General features: G+C 44.6%; 1 protein-coding gene and 1 pseudogene across 1 annotated transcript in view; both read right to left on the bottom strand.

The window, feature by feature from the left end:
• MYH15 (myosin heavy chain 15) overlaps positions 1-24,078 on the bottom strand; it is a 144,754-nt gene extending 120,676 nt beyond the window's left edge. Inside the window, exons 1-10 of the mRNA XM_065913562.1 lie at positions 23,991-24,078; positions 13,144-13,250; positions 9,888-10,031; positions 8,120-8,276; positions 7,459-7,486; positions 5,826-5,915; positions 5,504-5,531; positions 3,948-4,040; positions 926-989; positions 740-835 (exon numbers count right to left, since the gene is read on the bottom strand). Coding sequence (XP_065769634.1) covers positions 740-835; positions 926-989; positions 3,948-4,040; positions 5,504-5,531; positions 5,826-5,915; positions 7,459-7,486; positions 8,120-8,276; positions 9,888-10,031; positions 13,144-13,250; positions 23,991-24,078 — 895 coding nt within the window. The remainder of the gene's footprint in view (positions 1-739; positions 836-925; positions 990-3,947; positions 4,041-5,503; positions 5,532-5,825; positions 5,916-7,458; positions 7,487-8,119; positions 8,277-9,887; positions 10,032-13,143; positions 13,251-23,990) is intronic.
• Positions 14,912-22,995, bottom strand: LOC136152426 (kinesin-like protein KIFC1 pseudogene; annotated as a pseudogene).
• Positions 24,079-24,470: the final 392 nt, after the last annotated feature.

The following is a 24,470-nucleotide window of genomic DNA, read 5'->3' as shown; positions in this document are numbered from 1 at the left end:
CTGCCATCAACAGATCATGACCTCCTATTACTCCATCCCCCTCCACAAAACACCGCACCCACACACTTACACACATGCACACAATACCCCCTCAACTTCCTGAGTTTAGAAACCATCCAAGTAAGATCTCTACTAGTCTTCTATGAAAACACTTTCCTATAGTTCACCTGCTCTCTCTGTTCCCTGATTTTGCCTTGACTTTTCCTGACATTGTGGACACTATTCCTGCTACCAGAAATGCCCTCCACTCACCACTCTGGTTAAACCCCGTTCCCATTCTTCATATCCCAACCCAAATCCTCCCTTCTATATAGAACTCCCATTGACCACTACACACTATAGTAATGTCTCCCACCTCTGGCCTCATCTCTACTACCCACTTAAGTGATAAGTGATTTTAATCATTTAAGGCCTTAAATTATCTAATGCTTTTTATACACACACAGACATACATGTGTGCACACATGCACACACACACACATTCATTTACCTCTGCTGGGCATCCTACCCACCTCCAAAAGTGTTCGAAAAAAGAAAAGTGTTACCATTTACTCTCTACCCATACAAAATTATAGAACATGGGGTCTATATTTGGGTCAATTTCTTACATTTTAGGATAAATAAACTGAGGTCCCACTAAACAGGCCAGTATACACTGCCCAGTACTTTTCCAGGTCTGATAATCTGACAACTGTCTCTTGTTTCAGAAGGACACTCACCCCCAGAATCATACACTTACCACGAAGCTCTTTTTTTCCAGACAGAATCTGATAGAATATGTGGTAGTTCCTCTCTCCAGGCTGCTGGAAAATCACCCGGGATTTTTCAAGCAAAACTGCATAATAAGGCATGAGTAAAGATTCAAATGTAGGTGTTCTTGCAAAACTTAGAAGAAAAGTGATCAGACAGTGCAGTGCCTACTTACAGATGTCGATATCTGCAGATGACAGCTTGCCTCTGGCACAAAAGTGCATCCTGATGAACTTGCCCTGAGTGAACACAGAACACAGTCTCCTATTTAACATGCCACACAGCTGCAACGGTTTCATTATAGACATCACTCCCAAAGTGACTACTTCCTCCAAAGTTAAAAAAAATAATCCCACATGGGGTGTGATGGCACCAGTTAATGTCAAGAGGCAGCCAGAGTGTCACCAGGACTGGCAGCGGGCCCAGAGTCTAGCCTCAGATCTGCTGCTCACCACTGGCTGTGTATTCTTTTGTTTAAAACAATTTTTTTTTTATTGAAGAGTAGCTGATTTACAGTGTTGTGCTAGTTTCAGGTGTACAAAGAGATTCAGTTTTATATATATAAATGTATAATTTCCATATATATAAATGTATAATTTATATATAACATATATAATTTCATATGTATACAATTTATTTATATATAATTTCCATATAATACAGATACACTTTTTTTCAGATTCTTTTCCATTACAGGTCATTACGAGACACTCAGTATAATTCCCTGCACTGTACAATAGGTCCCTATTTCTATTTCATATACAGTAGCGTGTATATGTTAATCCCAAGCCTGTAATTTATCCCTCCCCTCTCCTCTTGGCTGTGCATTCTTGTGTGCATTATAGAATCTCTCCAGACCTGTGTTCTTATCTAAAAATGAGAAGAAGAATATCTGCTTGGTATATCCCTTCATTTACTCAGCAAACATTTGTTGAGCATCTACTATGACCCAGAAAATCTGCTGGACATGGGAGATACCACATTGGGAAAGTAGGTGTGCCCCAAATCTTCTAGATGCTAGGTGTAAGCAGCGAATGCAGCAGCTCTGACTGGGGAATAGTTGGTGTGTTTTGAAATCAACAGAAGAGCCAGGTGTGCAGGCGTGCAGCAAGTAAGAGAAAGCAGAGAAGAAAGCAGAGTCTGAGAGCAGGCAGGCAGCAGACACCATATGAGGTCAGCCATGTGGTCACAGGAAGGAGTGGGGTTTCACTTTGCTCAGAAGACACTGGGAGGTTTTAAGCAGAAGAGTGACATGATGGGACTTAAGTTTCAAAACATCACCTTGGCATGATGATAGATGAGGCTCCCTTCCTTCCCTGTCAATGAAAAGCCATAAGACATCTGATGGGACAGAAAGTCCGCCCAGAGGTTACAGAGCCCAGAGGCAGCAAGACGCAGCCAAGGAGGCAGTCCAGTGGGCTACGGTCCCCAGGATGAGGAAGTCAACGCAGGAGGGAAGGTGGTTCGGAGGAGGCGAACCCAGGCCAGGAGAGAATCGCTGCAAGATGCAGGCTGGCAATGGGAGAGCAGCCACATACGGGCGAGGAAGCCATCAAGTTAAAAAATGCAGTCTAACTGGATCCATACACACAAACACACATTTGTGCATCGACACACACAAACATGTACACGGGTGTCCCTGCCTGCGTTTGTGCATTTACACACGTATCCATTTATGTCCTGTCAACCGGAAAAAAGTCACAACCTGAAAGTTGAGAATTATGTTTATTCAGTGGACGTACTGAGGACTTAAGCCCAGAAGACAGCCTCTCAGATAGCTCTGAGGGACTCGCTCCACAGAAGTAAGGGAGGTTAGGGCATACAGGAGTCTTTGCAACAAAAACCAGGTAATCCGAACATCAAAAGATGCTGCCAATCAACGGAAGTAGACTACCTCAAGTTAATGAGTTTAGTGCTTTTCTATTTATGGGAAGATGCAAGAGTCTGGCTCATTGAAATTATTCCTTTGGTATGCATCTTAACTATCCAGGGCCAGTATCCTGCTTGTCTCCAACTTCATGTATGGAGTATTAATCTGAAGAATTTAACCTGGATTTCTTGATTTTTTTATCCCCCCTTTCTTTCTTTCTCCTGTCTCTCCTTCCTTCTTTCCATTCATCCATCTTTGTTTAATTTGCCTCACTACTTCTTCTTTCTTTCCATCCTTCCAGTGTTTTTCTTGTTCTTGGTCTTTTTCAATTCTTTTCTTTCCTTATTTATTTTTCTTTCCACTTATATTCTCTTCTTTCTTCCTTTTATTCTACTCTTTCCTTTATCTTCTTTTTCTCCTCACTCGTTTCCATCTTTCCCTTTTCCCTCTCTTGGCCTCTTTTCCCCCTCCCCCAGTTTTGTTCTTCCATATTTAAGCAGAAATTCTCACCACATTCTGGTAAATCCCAAATCTATCCACTGTTTTCTGTACCAGTATTAGCATCTGCTACACACACACAGCCAGATACCACAAGCAGATGTAAGTGTGGTCAGGGCAGCTCTAAGGTTTTTGGAGGGAAATTAGTCATATTAAATAAGCAGGAGGCTATTATTTAATCATGCCTAGAGACTCAAAAGGAAGCCCTTTGCAAATTTCCTTGTAAATTATATAATGGCTCCCTGACACTCGTTCTTGGCATAAAATGGATTAGTGACCTTAATCCAAATCGTTTTATCTTGGGACTGTTAGTTATCAAAAAATAACTTTAAGAAGTGTTTTTTTTCCCCTGTCAAAAAAATCCCCGGTGAAATATATCCAGGGGCAGGGGGCTTATATGCAAAAGTGGAAACAATAAGTGTAGTAAGTGAGTTCAGAAGTGCTTACCAAAATGACTTTTACAAGGAGTAAAAGAAATGACAATGGAGAAATTACTTTCAAATCTGTAAAATGTAGTAAAATATAAAACATCATTAGAATTTGCCGAGTGAGTTTTCCTGCTGTGAGTGGTAAGGAATTTTAAAGTATTAAACTATTTTCTTCCTGAAATTGACCACCTAGGAGAAGCTTCTCAGGTACCCATCTTAATTGTATTAATGATGAAGCTAGCAAAATGTTTGAGGACTCTAGCAATATTATTCACAGTCATCAAAAACCTTCTTTGATGTTCTGGAAAAGAATTTTTTTTCAGATCTGTGTGCTCAGGCATGAAGTTTACCATTTGCTAAAAATTAAAGACTCCAATATTCTGCTCAACTTGGTTACTTACAAAACGAGAAGAATTGTCATTTCTCAGGGTTTTGGCATTTCCAAATGCTTCCAAGACAGGATTCACTTGTTTGATCTGATCTTGTAGAGTTTCCTTGGATACAGGTAAGAGAAATACAACTGATGGAGTGTTCAGCAGAATTCTGTAATGTGGCAAGCCCTCCATACCAAGGTCACATCTCATTCTTGTTTTGATAATAAGTGGCCAAAAACCACTGCTGAATCTGGTGATAAAATATTATTTTGGAATGGGAACCATAGAAAAATAGATGGAGGTAATGTCCCTAAGACTATAGGTTGGAGGTCATTTACTTGCAACGTTTCTTTTTTGGTTGGCATTGGCATGAGTAGGAAAAGAAAATTGATATTTTACCAAAGTAAATAATAACAAATACCTTAGCCTAATTCCAAACTTCATTCCATATACTCCTCATTGCTAATCTCCTCTCTTCCCATTCAATCCTTACACCTAGAAATTTATCCTAAGATAATACAGCAGACTCTTGGCATTATCAGTTATATTTTTGCTTGCTGTTATTCCTAAGTAATCTAGAGGGTCATACCAAGAAGTGACTTGAAGTGGTATTTATTAGTCTTAAGTTTAAATCCTATGTGATCAGGCTAATGGGGCTAATGGGGCAAAGTAGGTCATCTACTTCGGGCAAGTCTTTTCTTCCCTCATTGAGTGAGTCTTAATGACCACTTAGCACCTAAACTACTACTGCCTATGCTTTCCACTGAGCCCCAAATACTCTTTGTATGAGGAGATTTTCATAGTATGTAGTATTTCAGAATCTATAGACTTATCAATACTATGTTCATTCCATGTATTATGGGTTTACTTTAAGTAATTGGGCTATATGAGCAAAATTTTTCATAAAAGTTTTTGTATTATGTATTGTGTTATGTATTATCACAGGGCTCAATGGTTAGACCAGACAAACAAATGCACACCAAACAACCTAAAATGTGCACAAAAATAAAGTAATACCTAGTGGATAATAGAATTCAGTGATAACTAAAGAAATTAATCAAATTCAGGAGTGTGGCAGCTGGAAAAGAAACTTTCTAAGGTTTGAAAATTGGACTAGATTGCTATTTTGACATACTTTTATTTTGGAAAAACAGCAGGAAACATCCAGTAACAAATTGAAAAGCAAAATAGCAAATTCAGGCATAGAAAGACGAGAGGCTCCAACAGCTCAATAGCTCATTGATTTTGAGCTCTGCTCAGCATTATCTAACCTTATTTTACAGACCAACTCTCATATCTAGGTATCTTCAGATTATTACCATCAACCTGTTAACCCAGTAAGCTAAAGCAAACATTACCAAGTATAAAAGCATTTAAATAGAGAGAAGGTAAAGTTTTTCAGAACCTAGAATGTGGTTAAAGTTGAGGGTATATCCTCTGAGCATTTGGAATTTGAACCAGAAGTTAGGGGTAACGGAAGCTGAGTTCTCTCAGTGCATATGTGAGGAAGTCTGACGTCTCACAGTACCTAAAGGGGTTAAGAAATAGTAATACCCAAAGTGGCCATTCAGGGCATTGGTGACCTTAGTTTGAGTAGAAGACGGTTTGGATCTTAAGTACCTAATTCTCAAAGAGTCCAACCAAGAAAGATCAGGCCAATAAGGGCCCCTTGAAGCAGATCTGAAGCAGATCATGTAATTTCATGGTTTTGGATTATTGGTTCAGAGCACTCGATGAACTTCCTGAGAGGAAAAAATGGGGAAAAAAGACTTTCCGTAATGTTTCAATTGTTCTATGGCCTTGTCCCCTCCCTTCTTCCCATAAGTGGTCAGGCCAGAGCCTCCATCATTAGTGGAGAGGGCCACCTCACCTTTTCTGCCAATATGCATAAAAACACTTACCAACTTTCCCTTGGATTCACCCGTGGTTGCTACAGTGGCAAAATACTGGATAACATGTTTGGTGTTCACTGTCTTTCCAGAACCAGATTCTCCTCTATGATCAGAAATTCAGTGACAGTTAAGTGATTCATATTATAAATGCAATGAAAAATAAATAATTTTAACCACATGAACTAAGAGGGAGAGGTTTATGGAAAAGTGGAACTTTAGAGGGAACTTGAAGGAGAAGCAGACATTTAATTGTTTGGGAGGGGGAGGATATCTTAGGCTAGAAATGCAGCCTTAGCAAAAAATCTGGAGTAGAGAAAGATCAAAGACTTTTATGAAAATAAGAAGCCTTCCCCTCCTGGTCCCATTACCAAAAAGGTTAAGGGTGTCTTTGCTAATTAGAGATAGGTCTCCTCATTACCAACTGTTCAAGAGATTGTCACATACGAAGGCTGTGACCACGTGACCAGGTCCAATCCTCTCCCTCAGAAGAGAACTGACCAGTCACTCCACCAGGAAGCTGAGCTTCACACTCCCGTTTTACCTTTGACAGTCAGCTAGCTTTGTGAGGTGGGGAGCACACCGCGGTGAATTTATAGCCTCATCGCCCAAAGGATCATAGGTTTAAGGCCTGCCTTTATCTGTCTGAAACTCTAAAAAGTAGGTCTGTCCTCTCTGCAAAGGACTGAACTCTAGCCACTGTTCTGGCTCTAAGGTTCCGAGACCCTATTACTTTTCTGGGGATGACTAAAGCCAACGGGTAGCCTAATACCCGAGGCGGCATCACCATTGCTTAGGAAGCGCAAGACCTTGAGCATTTCCCTGCCTCTGAGTCCTGGCCTCTGCCTCCGTCACTGGGCTGACGGTTCACCTGGCCAGCCAGAGCTCTTCCCAGCAGGATTAGCACACAACGGGGTCTCAGTGAAGTCCTTGCCTTCCTCCTCTTCACTCCCTTTTCTGGCCACTCGGGGCACCGTCTTTAATTCCCACTACCTAATGTCCTGGGCTTCCCAGGTGGCGCAGCGGTAAAGTGTCCACCTGCCGATGCAGGAGACACGAGAGACGGGGTTCGATCCCGGGGCCGGAAAATCTCCTGGAGGGGGACGTGGCAACCCGCTCCAGCGTTCTTGCCTGGGAAATTCCATGGAAAGAGGAACCTGGCGGGCCCCAGTCTACAGGGTCACACACAGGAGGACGCAGCTGACAGGCTGAGCGAGCAGGCATGAAACCCATGAACCTTGGCCGCCCAGGCCGGCCGGCTGCTCACAATAGCATGTTCTCTGTTCAGTGGTCATGCCCACTGGGCTTTCAGTCTTTCAACCCAATTAGCCAACCGGAGAACTCTGAAAATGATCCTTTGGACAGGGAGCGCTCTTCCTCAAGAAGACGGTTAAGCCCAGCGTGTGCACTGCAGGTTCTAAAGGATCTTCTAAAGTGGGAGGCAGCTGAGCAGGCACCATATCTGGGTAAGCGCTGACTTAAGTGTTATGACGGTTTCCTGAGTATCTTACTGTTGCCTAGCATGTATCTGGTATCTGAAGAACAACAATTCAAAGGCAGTGAATTTATGTTTCATATCCAGTGAAATCTAGGTGTCTGTTTTGATGGAAACTCGCACTGCTGGCCAAAAAGTAAAAGCAAGCACTTACGTGAAGAGTATAGACTGATTCTCTCGACCTACAAAAGAAAGGAAAATGTCAGAACATGCTTCTGCTAGAACTTCTATGTATGGTATGAACTTATTCAAAATTTCCTGGGTTACAGTTTGAAGTCAGACACAGGAGAAGGATTTGCTCTGTATACAGTTAGGAAAAAAAGATACTATTTAAATGGTACAAAGTCAAATAGATTTTTCTCTTGACCCTATGTAGGCTAGTCATAAGAACATACAAATTCCATCACCATTTCCTTGCTCCAAGTATAAGTGATAAATGACAAATGGTTGACATATCACTATTTTAAGGCCTTTATTGAGCCTGGTGTAAAAATAACTACAGAGTAACTTCTTTGTGTCCAACAGTCTAGCAGGTGCTTTCTGTAATAAAAGCTGACAGCTACAGGGGGCTCACTCTGGGCCGAGCACTTTCAAGGCGTTATCTCCCTTAATTTGGCATGTGAGCTAATCGTCCCCATAACCCTAGGAGGTAGGCCCTATTCTCCCCGTGTTTCATCCGGAAGGACACGAGGCCTCAAGTGATGAGGCAGCTGTAAAGGCCATGCTCCGCTCACAATGCCTACCTGCCTCTGAGCGACACAGACAAAAACTAGATCAGATATTTTTACCCTTCGTTTTGTAGGGCAGACACTTACTGTGAAGCATATCCTGAAAGGCATTACTGGCCACGGCGAAGATGTGAGGCGGCGCGTCTGATCGCCTCCTGCCTTTATACGCTGCCGCCACCGCTTCGTGAAACACGGGGAGCTGCTTGTGAGGGTTGATGCTCACACAGGACAGCCCCGAATATGTCTGACGGGAGATCAGAAAAGATTTCTGAAACTAGGCTAGGAGCACTTGCGGGCCTGTCAGCTCTTGGGCTGTCGGGTAACATTGGCTTGAACATTTACTTACAAAGGAACTAAGAGGAAAAGGGCCTTTGGATTCTTACAGAGAAGGGACTTGGAACAGAAAGAGACAGCCAGGTTAGAGTAACAGGGGACCTGGGATTACCTCTTCCCTGGGAGAGCTGGCAACCACCAACTCGTGTGACACGCACACAGGCCTTTCAAAGACAAGGAGGCCTGCTGACAGCAGGACTGCCGATTTGAGGAACCCACTCCCAGGCATTGAGGCCTGAAGGGAATCTGTGTCTCAGTAGGGTTAGGAACCTGATGCTTTAGGCCCTGAGAGGAATAGCTCGTGTGGGTCACTCACAGTGGTGGTTGGATTGTGGCTCCCCAAAGGGTTTGTTCACATCCCAATCACCAGAAAATTTGATCTTATTTGGAAAAAGGATCTTTGCAGGTATAATTGAGGCAAGATCTCAAGATGATATCTGGTTGGGCCTTAAATCCAACAGCTGATGACCTCCTAAGAGACACAGAGGAGCAGGCGATGTGGAGACGGGGGCAGAGACTGGAGTGATGCGGCCATGTGCTACCAGAAACCAGCACAGGTGAGGACTGGCTCTCCCCTTGAGGCTCTGGCGGGAGTGGGAGAGCCTCAGGTCTGTTTATCTGATCCTGGACTCTGGCCTCTAGCATTGGAACAGAATAAATTTCCTTTGTTTCAAGCCATTCTGTTTGTGGTAATTTTGTTACAACATCCCCTGGAAATGAAGACAGTCATGCAGCGAATCAGAGTGCCCAGGAGAAAGCCAGAAGCATGGCTAGGCTTCCACAGTACTGGGTCCCAAAAGCCTTGATCTTTGCCGAATCCACTCAGTGCTGCTTCAGCTGGATGTGTCCTGAGTGAGTTAAAGGAGCTGAGCAACCAATCATCCCCAATTCAATGATGATGGGGGAAAAAATCATTCCATTTATTGAGCACTAACTAGATAACGGGCACTGAACTACATGCTTTACCTACATTCTTTGTTTTATCCTTCAAGCTACCATGAAGAGACAGGCTTTATTATCCCACACTACTGATGAGGTCACTCCAAGAAGAAATAACTAGGGACTTCCCTGATGGTCCAGTGGATACAACTCTGCACTCCCAATGCTGGGGGCCCAGGTTAGATTCCTGGTCAGGGAACTAGATCCCACATGTGGCAGCTAAAAGTTTGCATGCCGCAACTAATTGTTTGCATGCTGCAACTGAGACCCAGCACAACCTAAATAAATAAATACTTTAAAAATAATAATAACTAGTAAGAGAATGAGTTGGAGTTTAAAAGGCATTGGTCTATCACTCTCCAAGCCTTGGGCCTTTTCTTTAGGATGAATATCTGTGGGAAGGGATATATATACTAACAAAATAAAACTGGAAAAAAGTAAGGTCCCTTCCCAGTGGGCATTTTGCAAAGATTATCCTCATATGAGTATGCTTAAACTCGATATCTTTTTTCACCTAAGAGAGGGCTGGGACACCGCCAGTCTGATGCCAGCATGCTGGCGGCAGAGAGGCATATGCACGTACATAGATCATCCAGTGGTCATAGCGCCTCCTCAGGGCGTGCAGCACAGATGCTTCATTGAGGTGAGTCAGCGTTGCCATGTCTTCCATCATTTCAAACTCTGGAGGATTCATCTGCTGAATTTCATCCTCCTTGACACTCAGATGCTGCAGAGAGCAGAAAAATATAAGATATATTCCCCTACTGCTTCTGTGCACATTCACTTTTGCCAGGCATTGGGAAGAATATTCAAAGAGTTAAGAAAAAGATGCCTCATTAGAGGATGGAGCCAAAGGAAGTTAAGCCAACCTGTTTCTTCCAAGAAACAGGTGTTCCTCCTACTCATGTTCTCTCCTTGCCCAAAGATAAAGTCTTTAAAAGGGCTTTGGTTGAATCAAAATGTTCTAAATTGCAGCGCCCTAATCCTGTGGCTCCCCACTGACTGTCTGCCCCTGAGATAACACACCTTATATTGCACATGATCTAGCCCCTCCCTAGATGTCTCAGCATATCCTGAATGTTTAAAAGGAGGAATTTAGGGGAATGGATCAAGCAGGAAGATTCATCCTTTCAGACTTACTTTAGACCTATTCTCTTCCTCAAGCCTTCCTCAACTTCCCCAGCTCATTATTTTTCTGTTCTTAAGTCTTTTTTTTTTTTTCAGTGGGTTTTATCATACATTGATATGAATCAGCCTTAGAGTTACACGTATTCCCCATCCCGGTCCCCCATCCCACCTCCCTTTTACCATATATACAACCTGTACTATCTTGATATTATTAACTCTTGTCTGTGTCTTAATAATTGGCTATGCATGCATGGTAAGTTGCTTCAGTCATGTCTGATTCTTTGCAACCCTATGAACTGTAGCCTGCCAGTCTCCTCTGTACATGGGATTCCCCAGGCAAGAATAATGGAGTGGGTTACCATTCCCTTCTCCAGGGGATCTTCCTGACCCAGGGATCGAACCCAGGTCTCTTAAGTCTCCTGCATTAGCAGACAGATTCTTTACCACCAGCGATATCATCAGTACTTCTTGAGTTACCTTCTATGTCCTTAGCACTGTGATAAGGGTTTTGATAACTATAGAAGAAGAAATTATCAAGATCCCTTCTTCAGATGCTTTCCAGCCAGATCTTGATGGTTTCTTCCACTTATCACAATGCTAAGGACATAGAAGGTACTCAGCAGTGTTGATATCTTGATTAACATGGATGCATTGCAGCTACCAAATTGTTGCTTAGAGTTACTCTCATAAACTTCCCAACCCTACTTCCTGGAGCCCTTTTCCTTGATTAATACATGTTGGTATCAGCTAATTGCTCCATTTAATCCCCGCTGGTAATACTTCTTCTAAGGCTCCCACACTTTCCATGTCTTTTATCTCATTCCTACTAAGGCTTTTTTGGCACTGTTCAAACAATAACCCCTTTTCTTTTGAGTCCCTTTGGATTTCCATATTTCATGACCTCCTTCTCTCCTGTAGAACAGAATCAGGTCTCTTACATAAAAAACTTCCCCCTAGCTCTGATTCTGTTTTTCTCTCTTCTTTCAACACCAACTTTAAATATTACTCCCCACCCACTGGCTTTATTGCCTTTGTTAATGTTTCAAAGATGAGATGGTTGGATGGCACCACCAACTCAATGGCCATGAGTCTGAGCAGACCCCAGGAGTTGGTGATGGACAGGGAGGCCTGGCGTGCTGTAGTCCATGGGTTCGCAAAGAGTTGTATACGACTGAGCAACTGAACTGAACTGAATGTTTCAAAGACCAAAGGTGACTGAAGGGGAGTTACTTCTAATACCAGGAGGAGGAAGCCTGGAGCCAGGGCGATGCAGAGTGGGGCTGGGGGAATGAGAGCTCCATGATACGGTGAACCAAACCACCTACCTTCAGACTCCTCTTTCCACATCATTAATTTACTGCTTTCATGCTGATCTTCCTATTAGTTGTAACCACATTATAGTCACAAATCACCTTAACTACTGTTTTAAAAGACAGCAGTTTTAAAAAATGTACTCAGAAGAACAAGCTTCTCATCGGGAGGCCTAATGGAATTGAACTGGACACAACCAAGAAAGTGCAAAAACAACACACAGGTTGGGAGAAAATAAGTGAATCCCTCTGTTTCCTTACCTAAGACATTCTAAATTTAACCTTGCCTACATGTGTATGTTCCTATTGATAAGGACCAAGTTCTGCCCTTAATTCCATTAATTAGTTATATAAAATTTACCTAATTTTTGATTTTTTTAAGTGTACAGACACTATAAGGAAGGCATATTAAGACACCATAAGTGGTAGTTTTTGAGTGGCCTCCAGAATTATACAGTTCAAATGATGATACTTTGAATCATAAATTGTCCAAATACAAAGACAAGGGTAAGAAAGAGATGAACTTTCTTGATAACGACTTTAACTGTTTGTTATAGGAATGACCTGTTATGGAGTTGGAATGGGCAGAATTGGAAGGAGACTGGAGAATTACATACGGGCAGGAAATCACCTGTAAAATCCACAGGGATATGTTTACTGAGTCAGAGCAGAAATGGGCCCAATTCTCCACCGTGGAGCTGGCAGGCACCTGAGGTCAGTGATACTGACAAAGTTGCTGAGACTGGGCGGTCTGTTCAATCCTGCCCGTGGTTCTGAGTGCCTGGGTGATGGGGAGAAGGGGTTGGGAACTGTCACAGCCTCACTACATTCTCCCTAAGCTGCGTCACCATCTAACTTATGCCCCAACATTTGACCTAAGTTTCTCTTTCAAAGGTCATGGGTGACCTCCTGACTCTGAAGTTCAAGGCTTTCTCCAAGCCCAAATCTTTCTCTAGCATTTAACATTACTGACCATTCGCCCATTTCTTGGCTCCTCTGACACTGTTGTATTCTTATTCAAATTATCCCACTCCTTCCTGATCCTATTAACATAGCTTGGTTCTTATTTCCTAAGAAGGACAGTATTTACTCCAAGTAAATATTTCCTAAAGTTATTACTTATTCCAAGAGGCATTTTAAAAAGAGTTTGAAATATGATGAAAGAAGTGGGAAGAGCTGTGCATGCTAGCTAGCATCAGTGAGATTTACCACTAGCAATTGATTTACTCTGATTCTTCAATGTTTATCATTAAATCTTTGAGAATAAGTGGAGGAGTTTCTTAAAGATGAATGAGTTTTCTGAAGTGGGTCAGTGGCGTCTCCTACCCCAGGTTTTTAACAAAACTTAATTGTTGAACAGCTAACTCAGGCACCCCAGGGATGAAATAAAGACTTCTTTACCTTTCCATCTGTGGTCTCAACAAGTAGTCTGCCGTCACCTCCACTCCCTTTAATCTCAGCCTCAACATAAGCATTCTTCGCATCATGAATCCAGCACTTTTTCTTCTCTACAGAGGAAAAAAAAGGATTCCTAACTACAGTTCTTATAGGAAATGTACATTGGACAGTTTCATACTGACAGACATGGTCTCACCTCTGCTGTCTGCTTATTGACTTGGAGTCACCAACCTAGGAAATTGCAAAGTTAGATAAAATCCTGAAAGCCCATCCTGAAGATAAACCCACCTAAGCACTATATAGGAACAAGAAACATTTTAGCCAACGGAGATTGGAAACATTTTGCTACATGACAGTTAAGTGCCAACCATTGCCCACCCCTCCATCCCCAGCACTTACCTCCCACTAACAGCTCCAGCTGCTGGGAGATTGGCCTGGTGCTCTTACCCTTTCTATCTCCTCTCCAAATAACATCACTCAAGAAAAGTCTGGTTACAACTAAGTGAAAATTTAGGTTACTGTGCATGTCTGTCTGTCAGGGTTTCTTTAGACCTTATTTCTTATTTTGGAATGAAAGTCTTAATAATAAAGACTATTATATGGTAGAATTGGAGGGGGAAAGATTGAGGAAAGAGAATGAGTTATTTCTGTCATACATCTTAACGGATTCATATTTTCCCTGTATATTATTTTTCTCTCTCTCTGGCTCCTCTACTCCACGTCTCACACGTCAGCAAAGCAGCCGTCTACAAACGGATTAACCGACAAGAGGCTCTGGGTGAGACAAGCCGGAATCCTTACGAGCAGCTGAGGCAGCTTCTCTTGGCCTCACGGAGATGCTTCTCAAGGCCTCTTCCACCTGAGGCAGATAGCCAGGGAAGGTGAATAAGAAACATACTTTGAAAAGAAAGTGAGTCTTTTTTTAATTAATGGATTTTATTTTTTATTTCTTTTTCATTTTTACACTTTTAATTGGAGTAGCATTGCTTTACAATGTTGAGTTAGTTTTTTTGCCATAAAACACCATGAATCAGTCACAGGTATACCTATATCCCCTCCCTCCCTCCATCACACTCCTCTAGGTCAACTCAGCACTTTCCCGCTCGCTGTCTTACACGTGATAGCGCATGTCCGTCAATGAGTCTCATCAGAAGGACAGTGTGTGAGAAAGAGTTGAAACTGGGCAGCATGCACCCCCTCTGCCGTCACGTTCGTCTCTGAGAAGAATCTCTGCTTACTACTTCCTCGCTGTCACAGCCTCCACCGTACTCTCTTTCCATTTCCCTGATTGCAACCAATTCACCCCTCAAACTGCTGGGCAACAGAATTTTTGTGTTCCTATCTGGCGGATTTTGCATTTGCTTCTACTTGTTTGCATTTTAAATACTGGCTTTAATAGTATCTATCATTCTGATCTTCTTGCAAAAACTAATTTTGCTTTGTGTTGTGTTTATGGTTGAATGGCATCACCGACTCAATGGACATGATTTTTGGTAAACTCTGGGAGTTGGTGATGGACAAGGGGGCCTGGCGTGCTGCAGTCCATGGGGTCGCAAAGAGTTGGACATGACTGAGCAACTGAACTGAACTGAACTGTTTATGAAAATAGGCTTGTTTTTGAAAAGCACCATTTGCATACATTGTGTGCATTTAAGGGGAAGGTACTGTATTTTTTTAAATTCTCTTCTTTATTTGATAGACCCAGGTATGAGTGCTCCCCCCAATAAAGCACCCCCACCCACCCCCCATGTGTCTCACAGATACACATACACACACACACACAAAATCTAGATCCATCTTCATTTCTGGTTGACCTGGGAAGTACCAATAACACACTGGTTCACCTTGGAAGCAAAGCGTAGGGAGTTGAGGGACTTGGAAACGTCCTCTTCTAGGGGAGAAATGTTCACAAACATGAGCATCTCAGCACTGCCACCCAGAGAGTTCTGCAGCAGGTAAGTGAGCTTGCTGTTTCCATAAGGCCCGTGGGACTCCTTGTTGCTCAAGGCCATGATGACCAGCCCCAGCGTGGACAGGCCGCTGTTAATGGCCAGCGTTTCTCGAAGGTGTTCCCACTCCCCAGGGCCGAGGGATAAGCCAGGGTCTAGCTGCTCATTCCCAGCCAAGTCCACAAGGCTGAGGGGGGCCAGGCACTGCAGGCCTCGGCCAGCGTGCTCCCCAGAGATCTGTAACTGGAACACTCTGTGGCCACGCAGTGAGCGCTCATTCTGGGCTGTACGGGCGACAGCCCGGTTCTGAAGGGCTAGTCTCTCTCTCACAGGAGGCCGGAACATCACACGTGTTGGTGACATTAGGCTCCTCGCTGCCTGGCCCTGCCCGGCCCTGCCTGGCGAATCACACATTCACCTCCCTGGCCCTTCCGGGTCCCAGCGGCCAGCAGGCCTCAGGCAGTCTCATTGTAGATCTCTACATAACTTGCCACAGAGCTGTAGGTCTAGCCCTGGCCACTTAGTTCCTGGGCCAGAGAAAAGAGGTGCCACGGGGCCCAAGAGATCAGCCGCTCTATCCAGGCATCTCCCCCAGGCCCACCCTCCGTGGTGAAGGTCTTGCCACTGCCTGTCTGGCCATAGGCAAAGATGCACACTGGATCGTCATCCAGGGCTGAGTGGACAAGCGTGGAAATCTCCTCAAACACTTCATCCTGTCTGCTCCCTGGTGAGAACACCCGGTCAAAGGGGAAGTCATGGCGGGTAGGGGCAGCTGGCACCCCACTCAGGGTCCCACACCGCTGAGGCAGGTTGGAGGGTCAGAGGGCCCACAGGGGCCAGAGGGAAACTGGAAGGAGCCAGGGGATGGGGTGGACTCCCCTGGAAGGATGGGGCGGACCCGGCAGAACACACGGATGGTGCCTTTGAGTTTCTGCAGTTGCTTATGTAACCGCCGGCGCTCCATCTCACGCCCATGGAGACGTTCTTCCCACTCAGCCTCCCAGTAAGGCCTCCCAGACTGCAGCCTTCTGGCACAGAGATGCCACCTCTGCCTGGCTGTCCGACAGAGAAGCTTCTGAGGTCTGCAGGCTCCTCTCCTGCTCTTCCAGCCGGGAAGCCAGTCCCCTCTACTCCTCCTGCGATCTCAGCTGTTCTTTCTGGAGCCCTTGCACTAAGCCCTCCTTCACGCCCAGCCACTTTTCCAGCTCCAGGACCCAGGCACTCAGGTTCCCCAGCTCCCGCCGGCCTGCTCAGCCTGGGCCCGCACCCGGTCAAATCCAGTGTCAGCTCCCAGTGTCCTGCACTCCGCCCCCAGGGCCAAGGCCTGTTGCTGGGCCTCCCTGAGCTGGTCCCACCGCTGTTGGTTCTCCTGGTCCAACATCTGCTTCCTCTCACCAGAGCACTTCAGCTCTGCATTGAGGCCACATAACTGCCCCTTTAAGTCCCAGACCGGACACTTGGGTTTCTTCCCTCCCACCGTGGGAGGGGCCGCTGTTGCTCCAGGCTTCCGGGCAGGAACAACAGGACCTGGCTTCCGAGTCTCCAGCACTGTGGCCTCAGCTGTGGAACATCAGGGGCCTGGCTTCTAGGGAGCTTTGGGCGCTGCGGTCTGGCCTCGTGTCTGAGCACGGAGGTGACGGCTGCCGCTCTGGGGGGCGGGGTCGTGGCCACTCTGGTGCCCAGGCCTCCCGTGATTTTCTTCTCGGGTTTCAATGCCTCCTCCATCTGGTCAGGCCTCCTCTTCGGCCTGCGTCCCAAGAGAGGCGGCCGGGAAGCGGCCTTGGCCAGGGGTCCCTTCAGCTCTATGTTCCCCTTCACTTCCACCAATGGGGACCTCTGCTGTGGCTCCACGTCCAGCTTGCTGCCACTCACACCGGGCAAGGGCGATGAAGAGGACAGAGCCGGGGCTCCCGGGACCACGTTCTCCCGAGCGCTCGCGACACACGAGTGCGCGCAGTCTGCTCCTGGGCTGCCTGCCCTGCCTGTGTTTATAAACCACGTGTTATTACTTAAAAGAAACATGGACATCACCTGCACAGACTTTCCTTTTGTTATTTATTAGAAAAAGAACCTAGGGAAAGAGACTAAGAGAGCTGTCCACAGGCACATAGATAATGAGTGGCAGTCATTAAAATAATGACTGTAGAAATTAGATCATTTACCTCCTAAGTCAGAGCTTTTCCACTAAAGCATTCTTCCTCTATCTTATAGGCTGAGCTTTTTCCCCTAAAAAAATAAGTTTCAACACCTGCCTCATGATTAGCTCTTTCTTTTATCAGCCCTGGAAACTGTGGACGAGAAGAATTTTCAGAAGCACTTAACTAGCCAAGACCCAGTCTCAGAGCAGGATGGTTTTGAAGATGAAGTAAATGAACTCAGCCAACTTTTCTTTGCATTGTCATGAATAATTGCAAGGATGGAAACAGAGGGCAATGGCTTTGATTCAGGCTGCCTGAATTTTAGGCCTGTCTTAAGAAGATGTAAGGCAATGCTCTCAACTCATTGAGCGTTAGTTTTCTCATCTGAACACTCAGGAGTTTTATCTCTATGATTTCATATTTTTAGATGATTAAATATCTTTTCCAAGATAAAGGGAACATATGTTTATTGCAGAAAAAGCTTTAAAAGTAGAGAACTGTATCAAGAAAAAGAAATTAATCAATCATCCATAATGGAACTCAGAGATAACAACTGTTATTTACCTGAAGCATTCTTTTCAAGTCTGTTACGGAGAAGCCTGGTAGGCAGCAGTCCATGGGGTCGCGAAGAGTCGGACACGACTGAGCGACTTCACTTTCACTTCCCACTTTCATGCATTGGAGAAAGAAATGGCAACCCACTCCAGTGTTCTTGCCTGGAGAATCCCAGGGACGGGGGAGCCTGGTGGGCTGCCGTCTGTGGGGTCGCACAGAGTCGGACACGACTGAAGCGCCTTAGCAGCAGCAGCAGCACCATATTTAGTTTTGAAGTTATTTAAATAGTTTACTTTTTCTATAAAAATCATTGCATTTATCTTGAAATGGTGTTCTGTTTCTATTTCTGAAACACTTCCTCCCTGACAGTCAGTGATTCTAGCTTCTTTCCCAGGTATCATAATAAGGTGTTGTCTTTGTTTTTCACATAATGTCTTCTTTGATCCTCATGGAGGAAGGTAGTCAGAGAGAGCAGATGGTCCCATTTTAAAGATGAGGAAACTGAGGCTCAGTAAGGTAAAGAGATTTCTTCTAATTAGACTGCCAGAAAGAATCAAGGACAGGGAATTGAAAGCAAAGCAAAAGTGTTAGTCGCTCAGCTGTGTCCGACTCTTTCTGATCCCATGGACTGTAGCCTGCCAGGCTCCTCTGTCCATAGAATTCTCCAGGCAGGAATGTTGGAGTGGGTTGCTATTTCCTTCTCCAGGGATCTTCCTGACCCAGGGATGGAGTCTCCTGCATTGCAGGCAGACTCTTCACTGTCTGAGCCACCCGGGAGACCCTACTTGGCAAATACTCGTATCACACTGCTTCCATTTGGCCTGGGTTCAACAAGCATACTCCATCGTCTACTCGCCCAAGGGGACGGAAAACTTCTGCTGGCTCTCTTTGTGCTGCCAGTGCATTTCTATGAGAAAGGATTGTTTGGCCAAAAAAAAAAAAATTAATTAGAAATTGTGTGGATTGTGATATTTTAAGTAATTTTTACTGAGCTGATTCTAAGTTGTATCATCTAATTATCTCAGATGCTTTGGCATTTTGATTTTCTTCTGGCACTACGAGGATCCTGTCCCTCATTATCTAACTACCTGTGATGAGCTTCTGCATGACCACTTCTGACCTCAGGGGTAGTTCTGTTATTGTATATGATTTGATGGATTATAATTAGCTCCCGTAAATCCAATCACAGAAATGAAACCCAATGACTGGAAACTGGGAACTGATCCAGGACTGGTCTATGATGGAAATAGCATAGCCTGCCTAACTGGCTTGAATTATAATTGGTTATATTAAACTCTAATGTTGACTAATTCAGACTAGAATGACTCTCAGTCAGGGTTCATGCACTCTTGAACACTTTTTTGAAATTGACATATATAAGTGGCTTGATGCCGGATCACACTGTCAATCTGACTCTAAATCTCCAATTAACCAAAATTCAGAAGATGACCATGTAACCCAGACATGTAAAGAAAAGTGGTGGGGGGTGGGGGGGCAATGTAACATTTAGAGATTTTCATGTAGGACTCAGCCTTTATCTTATGGATAAATCCTCATTAACCTTTGTTCTTGCTGTAACTACCAAGGAATTATTCACCAGGGAGAGCAAGTCTCCCAATTACCTTCTGTTGATTGTTGGCCGAGTGACCCTCCTGATCTAGAAGACAGCCAGAGGGCAAAGTTCCAGCATCAGCAAAACCGGAGGAGGGCCCGAACAGCTTCTGTCTCGCCCGCCTTCCTGGAGCCTCTCCCTTTATTCTTCTTCCCAGCGCACCAACCTCTAGGGTCTAACCTCAGCCCCTCTCTCCAACCTGCTTTTACCCACACAAAGAGGTTCCTGAGAAAGGCTTTATCTAGGGCCCACCTGGGCATGTCTGCATTGTAATCAGCTCGGTTCAGTAGCTCAGTCGTGTCTGACTCTTTGTGACCCCATGGACTGCAGCACGCCAGGCCTCCCTGTCCATCACCAATTCCCGGAGCTTACTCAAATTCATGTCCATCGAGTTGGTAATGCCATCCAACCATCTCATCCTCTGTCATCCCCTTCTCCTCCCGCCTTCAATCTTTCCCAGCATCAGGGTCTTCTCCAATGAGTCAGTCCTTCACATCAGGTGGCCAAAGTATTGGAGCTTCAGCTTCAGCATCAGTCCTTCCAATGAATGTTCATGACTGATTTCCTTTAGGATGGACTTGTTGGATCTCCTTGCAGTCCAAGGGACTCTCAAGAGTCTTCTCCAACACCACAGTTCAAAAGCATCAATTCTTCTGCACTCAGCTTTCTTTATAGTCCAACACTCACATCTATACATGACTACTGGAAAAACCATAGCCTTGACTAGACAGAACTTTGTTGGTAAATAATGTCTCTGCTTTTTAGTATGCTGTCTAGGTTGGTCATAGCTTTTCTTCCAAACAGCAAGAGTTTTTTAATTTCATGGCTGTAATCACCACCTGCAGTGATTTTGGAGCCCAGAAAAATAAAGTCTGACACTGTTTCCATTGTTTCCCCATCTATTTGCCATGAAGTGAAGGGACCAGATGCCATGATCTTAGTTTTCTGAATGTTGAGTTTTAAGCCAACTTTTTCACTCTCCTCTTTCACATCATCAAGAGGCTCTTTAATTCTTCACTTTCTGCCATAAGGGTGGAGTCATCTGCATATCTGAGGTTATTGATATTTCTCCTGGCAATCTTGAAATTTCTTCCAGCTGTGCTTCATCCAGCCTGGCATTTCACAGAATGTACTCTGCATATAAGTTAAATAAGCAGAGTGACAATATATAGCCTTGATGTACTCCTTTCCTAATTTGGAACCAGTCTGTTGTTCCATGTCCAGTTTTAACTGTTGCTTCTTGATCTGCATACAGATTTCTCAGGAGGCAGGTCAGGTGGTGTGGTATTCCTGTCTGTTTCAGAATTTTCCACAATTTGTTGTGATCCATCCATACAGTCAAAGACTTTGGTGTAGTCAATAAAGCAGAAGTAGATGTTTTTTTCTGGAACTCTCTTGCTTTTTCAATGATTCAGCAGATGTTGGCAATTTGATCTCTGATTCCTCTACCTTTCCTAAATCCAGCTTGACTATCTGGAAGTTCATGGTTCATGTACTGTTGAAGCCTGGCTTGGAGAATTTTGAGCAATACTTTGCTAGCGTGTGGTAATTTGAACATTCTTTGGCATTGCCTTTCCTTGGGATTGGAATGAAAACTGATCTTTTCCAGTCCTGTGGCCACTGCTGAGTTTTCCACATTTGCTGACATATTGAGTGCAGCACTTTCACAGCATCAACTTTTAGGAGTTGAAATAGCTCGACTGGAATCCATCACATCCACTAGCTTTGTTCATAGTAACGCTTCCTAAAGTCCACTTGACTTTGCATTCTAGGATTTCTGGCTCTAAGTGAGTGATCACATCGTCGTGGTTATCTGGGTCATGAAGATTTTTTTTTTTTATAGTTCTTCTGTGTATTCTTACCACCTCTTCTTAATATCTTCTGCTTCTGTTAGGTCCATACCATTTCTGTCCTGTATCGAACCCATCTTTGCATGAAATGTTCCCTTATATTTCTAATTTTCTTGAAGAGATCTCTAGTCTTTCTATTCTATTGTTTCCCTCTGTTTCTTTGCACTGATCACTGAGGAAGGTTTTCTTATCTCTCCTTGCTATTCTCTGGAACTTTGCATTCAATTGGGTATATCTTTCCTTTTCTCCTTTGCCTTTAGCTTCTCTTCTTTTCTCAGCTATTTGTAAGACCTCTTCAGACAACTATTTTGCCTTTTTGCATTTCTTTTTCTTGAGGATGGTCTTGATCCCTGCTTCCTGTACAATGTCATGAACCTCGGTCCATAGTTCTTCAGGCATTCTGTCTATCAGATCTAATACCTTGAATGTATTTCTCACTTCCACTGTATAATCATAAGGTATTTGATTTAGGTCATACCTCAGTGGTCTAGTAGTTTTCCCTGTTTTCTTCAATTTAAATCTGAATTTGGCAATAAGGAGTTCATGATCTGAGCCACAGTCAGCTCCCCATCTTATTTTTGCTGACTCTATAGAGCTTCTCCGTCTTTGGCCGCAAAGAATATAATCAATCTGATTTCGGTATTGACCATCTGGTGATATTCATGTGTAGAGTCTTCTCTTGTGTTATTGGAAGACAGTGTTTGCTATGACCAGTGCGTTCTCTTGGCAAAACTCTATTAACCTTTGCCCTGCTTCATTCTGTACTCCCAGGGCAAATTTGCCTGTTACTCCAGGTATCTCTTGACTTCCTATTTTTGCATGCCAGTCCCCTAGAATGAAAAGGACATCTTTTTCAGGTGTTAGTTCTAGAAGGTCTTGTAGGTCTTCACAGAACCATTCAACTTCAGTTTCTTCAGCATTACTGGTTGGGCCATAGACTTGGATTACTGTGATATTGAATGGTTTGCCTTGGAAATGAACAGAGACCATTCTTTCATAAGCACTGTATTTTGGACTCTTTTGTTGACTATGATGGCTACTCCACTTCTTCTAAGGGATTCTTGCCCACAGTAGTAGATATAATTGTCACACCATCTACACGATGGCAGAGTAGAAGGATGTGTGCTCATCTTCTCCTGAGAGAACTCCAAAATTACAATTCACTGCTGAAGAGCCATCGACAGGAGAATGTTGGATCCTACCAAAAAAAAGATGCCCTACATCCAAGGGCAAAGGAGAAGGCCCTGCAAGGTGGTAGGAGGGGGGAAATCACGTTTAGAATCAAACCTCATACCCTCCAGAGATGCTCAGAGGGCTCACAGAAACCTTGTGTGCACCAGGACCCAGAGACGCAGAGAGACTGAGCCAGACAGTGTTTGAGCATCTCCCACAGAGGTCTGGGCCAGCAGGGGCCTGCCGCAGGGGCAGGGGCTCTGGATGTAGCAGACCTGTGTATGGCACAAGCCCTCTTGGAGGAGGTCGCCGTTAATCCCTCCATAGAGCTCCAGGACTTACTCAGGCCTGGGGAAACAGACTCTTAGAGGACACAAACAGAACCTTGTGTGCACCAGGACCCAGGAGAAAGGAGCAGAGACCCCACAAGAGACTGACCCAGACTTGCCCGCGAGTGTCCAGGTGTCTCCGGTGGAGGCGTGGGTCGTGGCCTGCTGCAGGGCTGGGGGCACTGAATGCAGCAGGCCTGCATGGGAATTTTTGAAGGAGGTCTCCAGTTTCTTCATTACCTCCACCATGGTTTGGCCTTAGGTCAAACAACATGAGGGAACACAGCCCTGCCCATCAACAAAAAATTGGACTAAAGATTTACTGAGCATGACCCCGCCCATCAGAACAAGACCCAGATTCCCCCACAGTCAGTCTCTCCCATCAGGAAACTTCCATAAAGGCTCTTATCCATAGCCATCAGAGGGCAGGCAGGATGAAAACCACAGAAAACTAACCAAACTGATCACATGGACCACAGATTTGTCTCACTCAATGAAACTTTGAGCCATGCCCAAGGGCTGCCCAAAATGGTTGGGTCATGGCGGAGAGTTCTGACAAAACGTGGTCCCCTAGAGAAGGGAATGGCAAACCACTTCAGTATTCTTGCCTTGAGCACCCTGTGAACAGTATGAAAAGGCAAAAAGATAGGACACTGAAAGATGAACTCCCCAGGTTGGTAGGTGCCCAATATGCTACTGGAGATCACTGGAGAACTAACTCCAGAAAGAATGAAGGGACGGAGCCAAAGCAAAAACATCACCCAGTTGTGGATGTGACCGATGATGGAAGTAAAGCCTGATGCTATAAAGATCAATATTGCACAGGAACCTGGAATGTCACATCCATGAATCAAGCAAAATTAGAAGTGGTCAAACAGATGGCGAGAGTGAACACTGACACTGAGGAATCAGTGAAGTAAAATGGACTGGAATGGGTGAATTTAACGCAGATGACCACTATATGTACTACTGTGTTGTCACAGTGCTTCCTTAGAGAGAAAACCTGTCATAGCAACAAGAACCAGGGTCTAGGCTGCCTCCCAGTCCTCCTGCTCTTCCTCACACACTCCTGTCTTTACCTTCCACACCCTGAACTCCTAAGTTGCTCAGAGGCTCACAGAGACAGACTGCACTCCAAGCAAATAAGTTAGGCTCCAAAAATGACAGCTCCTCTACTCTGATACCTCAGTTGCCACCAGGAAGCAGTAAAAGAAAGTAAAGCTAGCAGCCGCCACAAGACTTACCGTCGAAGGCCACAGCCTGGAGCAGAAGCAGCTCCTCCTTGCTTATCCTGAGGAAGGCCGCAGCCTCACCGAGCTCCGACAGGTCCATCCTCCTTAAAGTGATCCTCCCAGTCAGGCCGAGACCTTAAAGTGAGCCGAGAAGATTCACTCTGCAGAAGACAGGTGTAGGAAGGAACCAGGGGAAAGGAGGCATCAGGAAGTGAGGGGAGAAAATATTCACCATCGACAGATCATCAAGGTTTGAGTTTTCTTCTTTACCTCTCTGCCATGTCCCGAGTATATGATGAAGTTGTATACAAGGAGTCTTACCGTAGCAGGATCCCTTTATGCAGGAGGCACAGAAAGTCCAATGCCTAGAGTCCACAATGCTTTTAGGGGGCCACAAAAATATTTTAATTTCTTCTAAAAGCAGAAGAAAAAGGGACTTCCCTGGTGATCTAGTGGCTAAGACTTTGCCTCCTAATGCAGGGGGTCTGGGTT

This window comes from Muntiacus reevesi, chromosome 21 (assembly GCF_963930625.1).
Source record: "Muntiacus reevesi chromosome 21, mMunRee1.1, whole genome shotgun sequence".
Classification (NCBI taxonomy): domain Eukaryota; kingdom Metazoa; phylum Chordata; class Mammalia; order Artiodactyla; family Cervidae; genus Muntiacus; species Muntiacus reevesi.
This window is presented reverse-complemented; position numbering and strand designations above follow the sequence as displayed.